Below are 12,287 nucleotides of genomic sequence, written 5' to 3' on the forward strand. Positions count from 1 at the left end.
GTACTACTACACAGATCTTTAAACTACGGAAAAAATTGTTTGCTTTTGGCCACTATTTCGGGCGAACTGACCACTGTACGCCGCATCGCGCCGCGAGGATATTGTTCGCTGCATTTCAATCTGTATTCAACAGCTCAACCGTTAAATCTGCTCGAATACAGTCTTCTATAGTGTTAATTTTTTATCCCTTCTAATACTTACTTAATAGTAGACTGCGCGTTTTTATGCAAAATAAAAAGTGTCTGCATCGATAGCAAGAAATAGAAACTAAATTGAATGTCACTTCTTCCCTTAATGATCTTAATAGAGGAGAAATTATAATATTGGCATCTTCAATTTTTTAAAAATTGTTCATCAATTTCGAATATGATATACTCAATTTTGCTATGAATGCATAAAGTCCGCAGTCTACTTATTAGTTTTTGTTATTTCGTTAGGAAACCTTTATCAACGGATTGGCCAAATTTTTCTGATTGAAACGAGACCAGACGTGAGAGTATTACGATTATAAATATTAGCGGAAATCATTGTATTTATGGATGCCAGATTGAAATTTGGTCGTGTCTACATTGGGCAACTTTAGTTTGAGCGATCGAGTCGATCAGCCTCAAGTTGCCTAATGCAAACGGGGTTTAATCGGTGGTCAGTAGACTGCGGGCCTTTGTAGCAAAATTAAATAGACGAAATTCAAAATTGTTGGAAAATTTTGAAGATTGAGGATGTCAATATACAGGGTGTCTCAGCTGAAGGAGGCCACCTAAATATCTCCTTTATTTTTAATGGCACAAAAAGAATATTTAGGGCATAATTTAAATGGTATCGAAGGAGGAATATCATAGAAGAACAATTCTTTTAGTCCGGTTATTTTGTCATAGTTTTCTCAAGATTGTCGTTATTTTTCATCTGGAAAACTTATTTTTTTTATTCCATCTTGTTAATGACTTTAGCATATTCAAATGTATTTTTCCAGCCGCTATAAGATGGAATAAAAAGAAAATAAGTTTTCCCGATAAAAAAGATAACGATGACCTTGAAAAAACTATGAAAAAATACCCAGGCGATAGAAATGGTTCTTCTCTATGATATTCCTCTTTCGATACCATATAAATTATGCCATAAATACTTCTTGTGCCATTAAAAATAAAGGATCTCTCTTCTATGAAAATCATTAATGGAAGAAATGACATCCAACTCAATTATTTTGCATAAAGATCCGCAGTCTAGTGATCGCGATTGCCTCGCGACGTGTGGACAAAGCGCGTGCAAAGGAAGGAAGGAAGGAAGGAAGGAAGGGCTGGGTTTCGTTCTCGCTTATGGATCGGTAGTGTGCTTACTTTCTATTCTCGCGTAACTTGCTGAATCTCTTCCTCGCGCTGGTCGGCGTGTCGTCGAGCGAGGCCGAGTCCTGCGGCTTGCTCTTCTTCCCGTCGTCCTTAGCGACCGGCGTGTGCGCCGTTTGACAGTGTCGACATCTCCACGGCGCCTTATTCTTCTTGTCGAGGGCGGGATCGAGACAGGTGGGATGGTAACACTTGACGCAGCCGGCGCACTTCACCAGATAGTTCTGCGACTCCTGTTCCAGCTGACAACCGGCGCAAGTCGGCGAACAGTCGTCGCAGGACCACGTAATCCCCCTGTCGACCAGGATCGAGAGCTCCTGCGGAGCGCACACGTTGTGCAGAGCAGCACCGCACACGCTACACCTGCTCAGCTTCTCCGCCGCGTTCCGCTTCGTGTTGTTGTTGTTCCCGGCTATCGTCGCTCCGAGACACTCTTTGCATATCGGCAGAGGAGCCGGCAGCTGCGACAGACAACACACGCCAACGATCAGTACGGTCAATCGGTACAAACAACTCGAGCAATTACCCTTGTCAATAGTTAGGTCTTTACTTTAATCACTTCAGTAATAGTTCAACACATCGATAACAGAGAAATAGAATTCTACTTCGCATTAAGACGGTAGACTCGTTTCCAGGATTCCAAGGGTGTGGGATTCGCCTTCTCATTTCTCGATAATACAGACACGGGGTTTTCAGTAGTCTAAAACGCTAGATACAAGATCAATCTAGGGCGCTATCTCTCCCAGAAGTTCTATTTTTTCGTTTACGAGGCGTAATTTGAATTATTCGGCAGGATGTAGCTATGAAATTAGCTACATGCGCAGTTGTATGCTTCCGAATAATGCAAATTACGAAAAAATAGGACTTTTGAGGGAGATAGCGCCCTAGATCGATCTTTTATCTATCGTTCTCGGCTACTGAAAAATCACAATTTTCTATTATCGAGAAATGAGAAGGCGAATCCCGCACCCTTGCAATCCTGGAAAACGGAGTCTACCTCTTAACCCAGACATGTCAAACACGCGGTCCGTCGACAAGTACTCTGCGGCCCGACCAAAAACTTTGAAACTGTTGCTGACAATTTACAACTGGAATTAATCGAAATGCAGTGTGTGATTCCGTATTGAACTATTTTCAACGATAAAAAATAATAACGAGACTGACACGATATTGTAGGGCAAGGTGTTAAAAACCTTCATCTCGTTAAAATACGGCAAGGGGTTAACAAAAACGAGCAGCATTTATTCTATCGACTCGGCTAATTTGATCAAGAGCCACGTTCTCTAATCGGCGATCGCCGTTACAACACGATCGTAATCGAGTAACTACAACGCGTGGTCGATAAACGTGAAACGCGAGTTTGCGATGGTCTTCCATCGGACACGAAGCAGTAATTAGCGTCGTCCTTCGCGCGAGAATAAATCGCCCCGTAGGATGCGATTATTAGGTAGTAATTAGTTGGTAATTCGCGAAAAGCGAATTTCAATATTCATCAGGATGTTCCAGCAAGTTGAACTTGGCAAGTAAACGGTCGATCCCACGGAAAAATATGAAAACGGAGGAGTAATCGGTGGTCCGTCATGGTTACACGGAATGGGGAAGATCGCGAAGACCGATAGAGTTCGCTCGGCGAAACTGTGAGTGCACGTTGTTGCCGGGAGAGCTGTTATCCCTTTGCACTCGAATGGTGACTCTGGGGCGCCGGTAAAAGTTGCCATACCATTATTCTTATGGGAAACATTGCTTTACATTACTTCTTATGGGAAAGGTAGGTTTGGTATACGTCCTATTCGGTATAAGTCCAAACATCAGGAACGGATTAAGGTCGTACACCGAAGTACCAATGTATAAATAGAATATAATAGAATAAAGAATAATAGAATAAAAATGACCTGGGTCGAAAGATATCTCCTGATTTGGAAGTTAAAATTTCTTCGAGTCCAAAGGGTTATTACGGCTCGATCGAGCTGGCTCTACGAATGTCGTTGGAAACCGACGCGATTCGCGGTGGTGCGCATCAATTTTTCTGTATTCGGTGCGTGTATAGTGTATGGTATCGCGCGCGTTGCATACGAAAGACGACCCACCGACCGACAGACCGACCACCGTAAAACGTAATTATTCATTCCGGTAATAATGCAGCCAGCAAGGTTCCGTATATCTCCGCATCAACGAGGGTGCATCTTATTAAAACCGTGGGCTCCGCCGCGCCACTCGCTCTCGCAGACCCGATCTTTCGCCTCGATACGCCGACTGCACGCGCGAAACGGCCGACCACCGCACCCAAACCTGCCAACAACTTTCGACGATGCCAAACAAATCAAAACTCTCGACGGTACCTGCTGTCTATCGTTGGTAGGTAGTTCGCTATTGATACTGAATATCGAGGAGTTACTGCAGTGGCGGATCTAACGGTAAGCGGACTAAGCGGCCGCGTGGGGCCTCGGGATACCATAGGGCCCCGAATTTTAAATAAAATGAATTTTTAAATAGATTTATTTAATGTGTACCGGTATGAAATTTTTTATTACTTTTCTGTTTTGTTCTCCTTCATTCAACTTCTATTTTTTTTAACTTGAGTTTGAGGGCCCCAAAATTTTTACCGCTCATAAGGGAAAGACCCTAAGTGTCTGACTTCGATTTTGATAATTTTTTGTGAGACCTTTGTATCCACCCCGAACATCTGAATCCCATGAGACTAGCGTGGAAACGCTGCTACAATCCGGTACGCAGTGCTCGTACAAGGTCCCTCAAGGTCACGTCGACAAAGAATGAAAAAAATTAATCGTGAACGGCTAGTTTTCCTTAGTGCGTTATCGGACCAAATGAGCTTCCGGTACTCCAGTGGTCGATAACACTGTACCCCATTCACACGCCGACGTGCGTAGAACGTTGGGGGCTGTCGTCATCAGCTACCATTTTTAGATTCGCGATAAGATCATCGGCCGGTTGAATCAACACAGTCTTTCCAGATCGCTGGTCGTTTACTCCATTAGCTTGTATAGTTTCGTATAGCCGAATTTCTCAGGAGAAAAATCATTGAAGAGAGAAATAAATTTCCATTTAGTTCCTATTCTATTTTATCGTTTCGTAGCCCAATTTCTAAAGAGAAAAATAAACTCCTATTTGGTTCCTATTTTATTTTTTCGTGCCCAACTTCTAAATTGAAAAATCTCTGAAGAGTGAAATAAACTCCTGTTTGGATCCTATTCTACATATTCTCTCCTTTCGTAGCCCAATTTCTGTAGAGAGAAATCTGTGAAGAGAGAAATAAACTCCTATTTGATTCCTATTCTATATTCTACCATTTCGTAGCCCAATTTCTAAAGAGAAAAATAAACTCCTATTTTGTTTCCTATTCTATTTTTTCGCATCCCAACTGCTAAGAGGAGAAAAATCTCTGAAGAGAAAAATAAACTCCTATTTGGTTCCCATTCTATCGTCCCGTGTCCAACTTCTAAACTGAAAAATCTCTGAACAGAGAAGTAAGCTCATATTGTTCGCTACGTCTTACAATGAATAAGGTAACCGCGGGACGTTGTATAATCAACGAGCACGCGCCGCAACGGGAATCTTATCGCGGTTACGCGAAACCGATACACAGTGCGAGCCTAACTATGTATTCGATTAGCGGGCGGGACCTGTTGCGGGCGGTCCGCGCGCAGCCAGCGGAATCGAATTGCGATCGGCCCGCCGATACCAATATCCCCGTTGGATCTATGAATCCATGGATCCAGCAGCAGCAAGGGGAGAATCGGTGAAGCGAACGGCTCTCTCGGATCGAGTTGTCTGTCACCGAGTGACATTTTCGTCGGGGCCTATCTCGGCTGCAGCGAGAGGAATTTCTTCGAACGGAACACGCGCGATCAAGCCTCCGCTTCTCGGACCAACGACCTGTTGCTCGACGACGAAGTACGGCCAATCGTCGAGTAACTGTTACGCGATTGGGCGCTCCGGTGAACCGCGTCCTTACGCTCGACGACGTTTCTCTCGTGCACCGTGCCGCACCGCTGCGGCTGCCCTCTCTTTCGTGTCTTGTCCGCGATTACTGACTCATCGCGCGCTTTCAGTCTCGTTTATCGCCGTGCTCTTCTCGTTAGCGCTGCTACTCGCCGAATCACTCAACCCCGGCGATCGAGATCCACTGATAACGTCCGACTTCTGGCCCACTTCCGGGCCCTGCTAAAACGGCCCGCAGACGACACGATTTATCGTACGACCAACGTCTAAGTTGCACAGACAGTTCGAAAGACAGTGTTCGCTTGTGCTCATAAACGAACGCGCAGTCGTACAGCAAATCGTACGAAATCGGAATCGCGTGCATCATACAGTAAGGGGCATAATTGATCACACACACTTTAAATCAGATAAGTTTTTTATGAATCGACCAAAGGACTTCAATTTCTCTGTAAGGCTAGAAGTATTAGTTTAGCAAATGATGAAAATCCTTACGACTTTTTTAGCTGGGACAATAACGAAAATGTAAAAGATGTGTTTGATCAACTTGTATAAATTATATACGCTTCGAAAATTTCATTGAAATTGGTTAATTGGTTCACGAGTTATAAACGATCAAAAGTGGTAAAAATTGCAATTTTACAAGATTTTTATCCCTCTTACCACTTTTTTTTACCAAATTTCAATGAAATTTTCGGAGTGTATATAATTTCTACGAGTTGACCAAACACATCTTTTAAATTTTCGTTATTCGCCCAGCTAAAAAAGTTGTAGAAATCCATTTTTACTATTGTTTTTCACAATTCCGACCAAATGCATTTTTCCAACTTATTTATTAGACGTCATTTACTAGACTAATTCTTCTAGCCTAACAGAGAAATTGAAGTCGTTCGGTTCATTCATATAAAAGTTATTCTGATTTAAAGTGTGTGGAATCAGTTATGCTCCTTACTGTGTATCTCGAATATTTGTAAACAAGCGTATTCACACCGTAAGCTACTTTCGAATCTGAGAATGTCCTTCGGTTTTGGACTGCACGATGAGTAGATAACGGATATGATGCATTTATTACGAGAATGAGTAGGTGTATTCCAAAACAGTAAAGATATTAACACTAAACCTGCCATTGCCGGTCAAATGACCTTTTTTTATATTTTTCGTTTTACAATTATTGAAATTACGAAGTTGCTTACAAAAAAAATTGATTCGACAAATTCCTTTATCCCAGCATATATTGTAATTAATAGATTTTATGCATTTATGACAAAAATGGGTAAGAACAATTTAAAGCAGTGGACATATTAAAAAGATTTAAAGACATCAGTGTATTGGTTTCAACTTAATCAGATAATTAAAAGAAGAAAGAAATTGTTATTTCGCTCCTCTGTCTTGCAATCAGTGCAAACATTTTTTATTTTGCATAAAGATCCGCAGTCTAGTAATTAAAGTTGATTAAATAGAGCCTCGTCATTTCTGCAAGCTAAAACATTTCGAATTTTCCTTTATGTCGATCGTAGATAGCGCAAATAAGCAATTTAATGATTTCGGCGCCACAGATTCGGTCAAATGTTACTCATTAAGCAATTTTGCAATTTAAATTGTTCTCGACCTTTCGATCCTAATGTGGACCATTTTCAAGAGAAATTTTGCGTCTGTGAAATACTGTAAGCTATAATAATTGTTCAACAAAACCGGGTAATACCAATAAATTATATAAATTCAAAGATGGAACTTTTGAGAAAACTAATTAACACCATACTAAAACATTTCAATCTCTTTTAGTACTCGGTAGATTTAGTGTTAGAAAAATGTACAAATACTATTATCTTATTTTCAACCCACCAAACATTGTATAAGAAAGAAAATAAATTTCTGTTTCACTACGGTCTGTTGCAAATCAGGTGGAACATTCTTATTTCGGATAAAGATCCTCCAATAATGAGATTGGGAAGATAGCAGTGTGATGCGGATGGATCAAGAAGAGACAAAGACGCACGTCGCTGCCGATGGACGGCGGGGAGTTTCGAGTCGAAGAGCGCGGAGGTCGGATCGGCCGAAGGACGGGGAACCGGTAGCCCTTGTTCGGCCAGCGGTCGATCGATGGAGAACGAGCAAGGTGTGTTGGTAGTGGTAGGGAAAGGGTCGGCTAAAAAACGCGGGAAACGCGCAGTGGCGGGAAACTGGCGGTAGCGACGCGACACGGTGAGCCTCTGAAGCAGCTGGAGACAGAGGGAACAGCCTGGTGGCCGTTCGGCCGGCGAAGAGAGGAGAGGAGAGAATTAGCAGAATCGCGTCGGCGCGGTCGTTCTATAACTTTCCGCGCGCGCTCTCTACCCTCTCTCTCTCTCTCTCTTGCTCGCTCACTCTGCGGTCTGACACGCATAAAACGCGGTCGTTAGGAACGCAGGGACACGCGGTGGGGAGAAAACAGCGAGAGAGAGAGAGAGAGAGGGCTCGACAGAGACGGACCGATTCCGTCGGAGTGATTCCGTGCGCGCGGAGGATCAATAAGAGAAGCGATATACAAACGAGTCGCCGGAAGTTGGCCGAGATAGCACATCGTCCCGAGCCTCTCCCCGCTGTTCCCCTCTGTCCCAGCTGGCCCTTCTCGCTCCCCTGGCTGCCCCGTTCCAGAACCTCTCGAAGGCGTGGGCACACGGCGTGACCCGCCAGCCCGCACGAAGAAAGGACCGTAACGACCACGTAATATTTCCCTCGTTGATTCGCGGGAGCCACGAGCCGGTCATGATCCAGCCCGAAGCCCGACCGCGACCATCTTTGCCAGCTTTTATATAATATTATGTCATCCGAGCCACGCCGCGCCGCCGCTCCAAATACCCACGCATCCAGTCTGTCGCTCATCGGAGCGTCCCACGCCTCTCCGACACCCAATTTCTCGCGAGAAACTCCTGCTCCTAACCCTTCGCCACTCAACAACCAAGTTTACTCTATGTAATTGCTCCAACGTGAATCCAGGACCGCAGTGGATCAACGTTTTATCAGCTTCGAAATGCATTTTTTGGGAGAGCAACTTGCAGACTTGTTTGCACATTGTTTCGGTCTTCGACAAGGGAAGATCCCGGATGGTCCTCTTCGATTTCAACCCTTTGCACTTCGAATTTCTCGATTTTGTTGCCAACAAGTCCCTACTATTTTTAAATGTGACTCGACATAAGAATTCCTGCGATAAAAACTGATGTCACAATCGACAAAAGAGTGCAAAGGGTTAATGTACCTTCGCACCGCGGTAACGTACGCTTAATTTATGTGAAATATTTGGTGCAGACGCTCGAAACCGTCGCAAGTGAGCTCAACTTGCCGGGTCGCTATTTTAGAGCCGCTGTAAATTGTTTGATCCTGACGAGAGAGTCCTGACTCGCCGATGGGCATCGAGAGCTAATTAGTCAGCGATTGGAGTGAAATTGGGACGACCGTGCGCCTAGCGAGCAAGCTGCGAATAGCCGCGAAGTGATCCGTTATTTTTCCGCGGCCTGTTTGCATTACGCCGATTACCCGTACCTTCTATGTATATATCTCCTCCATTGCGCCGTTACCGACACGAACACGCATACAACAACGCGTACGAATACGAACACGAGAGAGCTCGTGTGACTCATGCCCTGGAAACGCCACGCCACGCCATGCCGCGTCGATTCTTTTCCTCGTCGACTCACTCTTTCGATCCGGCCACGCGTCGCCTTTTCGACCGAATAAACTCCCTGCCGGCAAACATCGTCCCCGATCGCTCTTTTAAAACTAAACGACGTCGGAACGAAGGAAACCAAGCGGCAGACGAAATGATCTGATACTTCGGGGACGACGAGGAATTGTCAGTTTGCTTCTGTATATGATGCTACAATAATCTTTCGATGAGTCAGGCTTTTTCATATTTTCCCCAGCTGTCTCCGAATTCCAGAAAGCGAACGATAATGTTGGACATAATTAGGGCTGTGTAACATCACCCTTTGCAGTCGAGGGGTGGCTCAGAGTAACCCTAACAATTACTGTATCATTATTAGACTGCGGATCTTTATGCAAAATAAAAAAGAGTTGAGCAAAAATTTAACCAACGATTAACGACTAAATTTCTACTTCAATTGTTAATCGCAATTTACAATTAATCTCCTAGTTTAGTCGTTAATTGCGGTTAACGATTACATTCCTTTCAAATGTAATCGTCAGTCGGATAATTGATTAATGATTAACTGCTGAAACTTCGAAATGAAATACGGAATCAAAACTGTATAAATACTGAAAAAATGTAAACTGAATTTAAGTGTATTGTCATTTGGTCTATACATATAATACAAACTCTGTTTACGTGCTTTTATGTTTTTTTCCATGATTTCTTCTTTTAATCAACGATTGACGGTTCGTACACATTAATCAATCAATCATTATTAAAATTTTAAGCGATTAATGCCCAACTCTGTTGCAGGGCACAGGAGCAAAATAAAAATTGTATTCTTCTTTTAATTATGCTATTAAGCTAAACCTAATAACGTTATTGATGTCCTTAAATATTTTTAACATGTCCACTCTGCTTTAAATTCTACGTGTCCATTTTTGTCATAAATGCATAAAATCCGCAGTCTAACCATTATTCACAATATTGTTCACATTATTAAATATGTTGGTAACTAATCAAAAGACTGTGGCTGTTCTATCTACCCACGTTCAATTTCTTGTTCCTAAATTGAAAGAAATTATATACAATGGAATTATTCTTGGTCGGAAGAAATGTTTAATTTTCAAGTTAAAACAGCTCCGACTGTGCAAAGGCTTAAAATATTGCTCCATGTTGCTGATGTCGGAAAATGCAAGAGAAAAAATAAGGTTCCAATTGTCTTGAAACCGATCTGGAAGATGAAGCGAATCGACCAATAGGTATCGGATAGAGATAGCGAAGACAGGGCAGAGAGAAGAATAGAATGCCGTGCGCGATTTCTCTCGTGCGAACGGGACTCGAAGCTCCTCTCTCGAAAGAGCAGAGAAAGATGCGGCATACCGAACGAGCGGTTGCCGATCGGTTTGCCGAGATTAATGGATCGTTGCGAGCCGACCGGGAACTCGGCAACTTTTTGCTCCGCGACGGCTGACCCCGACTGAACCGCAGCAGTAGATGGAAAGCAAGAATCGAGACGCGGAGATGAGCCACTGGCCGCGGACCAGTTCCGCGAGGAAGCGTCCATTATCGTCGCTCGCGGAAGAGCCTAACTAAGATCAACCGCCGATGCCAGACTGCGGATCTTTATGCGAAATGAAAATGTTCTAAATCGATTACGAGAAGCAGGAATTAGAACTTCTTTGTCTTTACTAATTTCACCGATGAGTACAGAAAATTTGTATCTATTGTATACGTACATTTACTTTAACGCTGGAATATTGATTGCAAAATAATTAAATTGTATTTGCAACAGTCATATTTAGCAGATTACAGTTAGGAGCAAAACTGATCACACACAGTTTAAATCAGAATAAATTTTTGCTGAATGAACCAAAGGACTTCAATTTCTCTGTAAGGCTAGACGAATTAGTTTAGTAAATGACGTCTAATAAATAAGTTTTGAAAAAATGCATTTGGTCGGTATTGTGAGAAACAATAGCAGAAATTTATTTTTATTACGAGTTTTTTAGCTGGGCCAATAACGAAAATTTAAAACATGTGTTTGGTCAATTCGCAGAAATTATATACGCTCCGAAAATTTCATTGAAATTGGTTAATTGTTTCACGAGTTATAAACGATCAAAAGTGGTAAAAATTGCAATTTTTCCACATTTCCGGCCTTTTTCCACGTTTGATCGTTTATAACTGGTAAACCAATTAACCAATTTCAATGAAATTTTCGGAGCGTATGTAATTTATACAAGTTGACCAAACACATCTTTTAAATGTTCGTTATTAGCCCAGCTAAAAAACTCGTAACGATTTTCACAATTCACCACATGCATTTTTTCAACATATTTTTTAGACGTCATTTACTAAACTAATTCTTCTAGCCTTACAGAGAAATTGAAGTCGTTTGGTCCATTCATAAAAAAGTTATTCTGATTTAAAGTGTGTGTGACCAGTCTAGCTCCTAATAATACATTTCAAGTGATCGTCACGATTCCGACTCGTTATTATGCGGCAAGGGGTTAAAAGGTAATTTGGGGTTGAAAGAGCATTTTGGGGGGTGACCGTTCGCCAGTTCGAATGGACCATGTTAATCCCTCGGGAACGGAGGGTTCCACGTGGATCGGCATCAGTTGATGAGAATTTAATTTGGGATGTTGCTTATCGCAAGACTCGTGTTCATTGATACTGGAAGAGTATCGCGCGCAAATCTCACCGCGGTCTAGAAGAGGTCGGACGAGTTCCGGATACGCGTCGGCACGGTTCTAGCACCGCGAACGTGCACCGCCGAGTTCAAGGCCGTGAAAATTCTCGCGATATTCGCGCAACAGTTGCTCGGGGCTCTGCCGAGTACAGGTGGTTCCGAAACTCGTGGACGTCCGTCTTGAACGGTCGCGGTCTCGTCGAACAGGTGCGCTTGCGAACGTTTCCACGGTTAAAAATTTCAGCCAAGCCGAACGACCGTTCGCCTGCTTCGCTCGCTCGATTTGCATTCCCCGGAGAACACGAGTGCGCCAACTCTTCGCGGTTGTACCGAAGCCGCGACATTAACCGGGGCCGAAAGAATGGGGGAAAGGCTGTCCTGCCGTACGAAGGGTGTAACGGATACGCGGGGATTAACCCGGGCCGAGCCAGGTATTTTCCATTCCCGAAGAGACTGTTCGCCAAAAACGGTCCCGTACACTGTCCGACAAAAGTTTCGAACACCTCTGCGTGTGTGCCCCGACTCCGTACGAGAAATAAATCTTACGCTCGGACCAGCCATAACACCGGTTGTTGCGTAGCCGCGAATCGATTATCCCTGCGTTCTACACGCTACCTACTCGATTCACTTTTTTCTTCTGGCGAACGACGAACGCCGACTTAACCCTTTG

The 12,287-nt window shown here is 43.4% G+C and overlaps 1 protein-coding gene across 9 annotated transcripts in view; it reads right to left on the reverse strand.

Moving 5' to 3' along the window:
- The window catches only part of Enok (histone acetyltransferase enoki mushroom), a 35,735-nt gene that overhangs the window by 12,320 nt on the left and 11,128 nt on the right, over window positions 1-12,287 (reverse strand). For all 9 annotated transcript variants that reach the window (XM_076436552.1, XM_076436555.1, XM_076436554.1 and 6 more), the window contains one exon: window positions 1,335-1,801. In XM_076436552.1, coding sequence (XP_076292667.1) covers window positions 1,335-1,801 — 467 coding nt within the window. The remainder of the gene's footprint in view (window positions 1-1,334; window positions 1,802-12,287) is intronic.

This window comes from Lasioglossum baleicum, chromosome 13 (assembly GCF_051020765.1).
Source record: "Lasioglossum baleicum chromosome 13, iyLasBale1, whole genome shotgun sequence".
Taxonomy (NCBI): Eukaryota; Metazoa; Arthropoda; class Insecta; order Hymenoptera; family Halictidae; genus Lasioglossum; species Lasioglossum baleicum.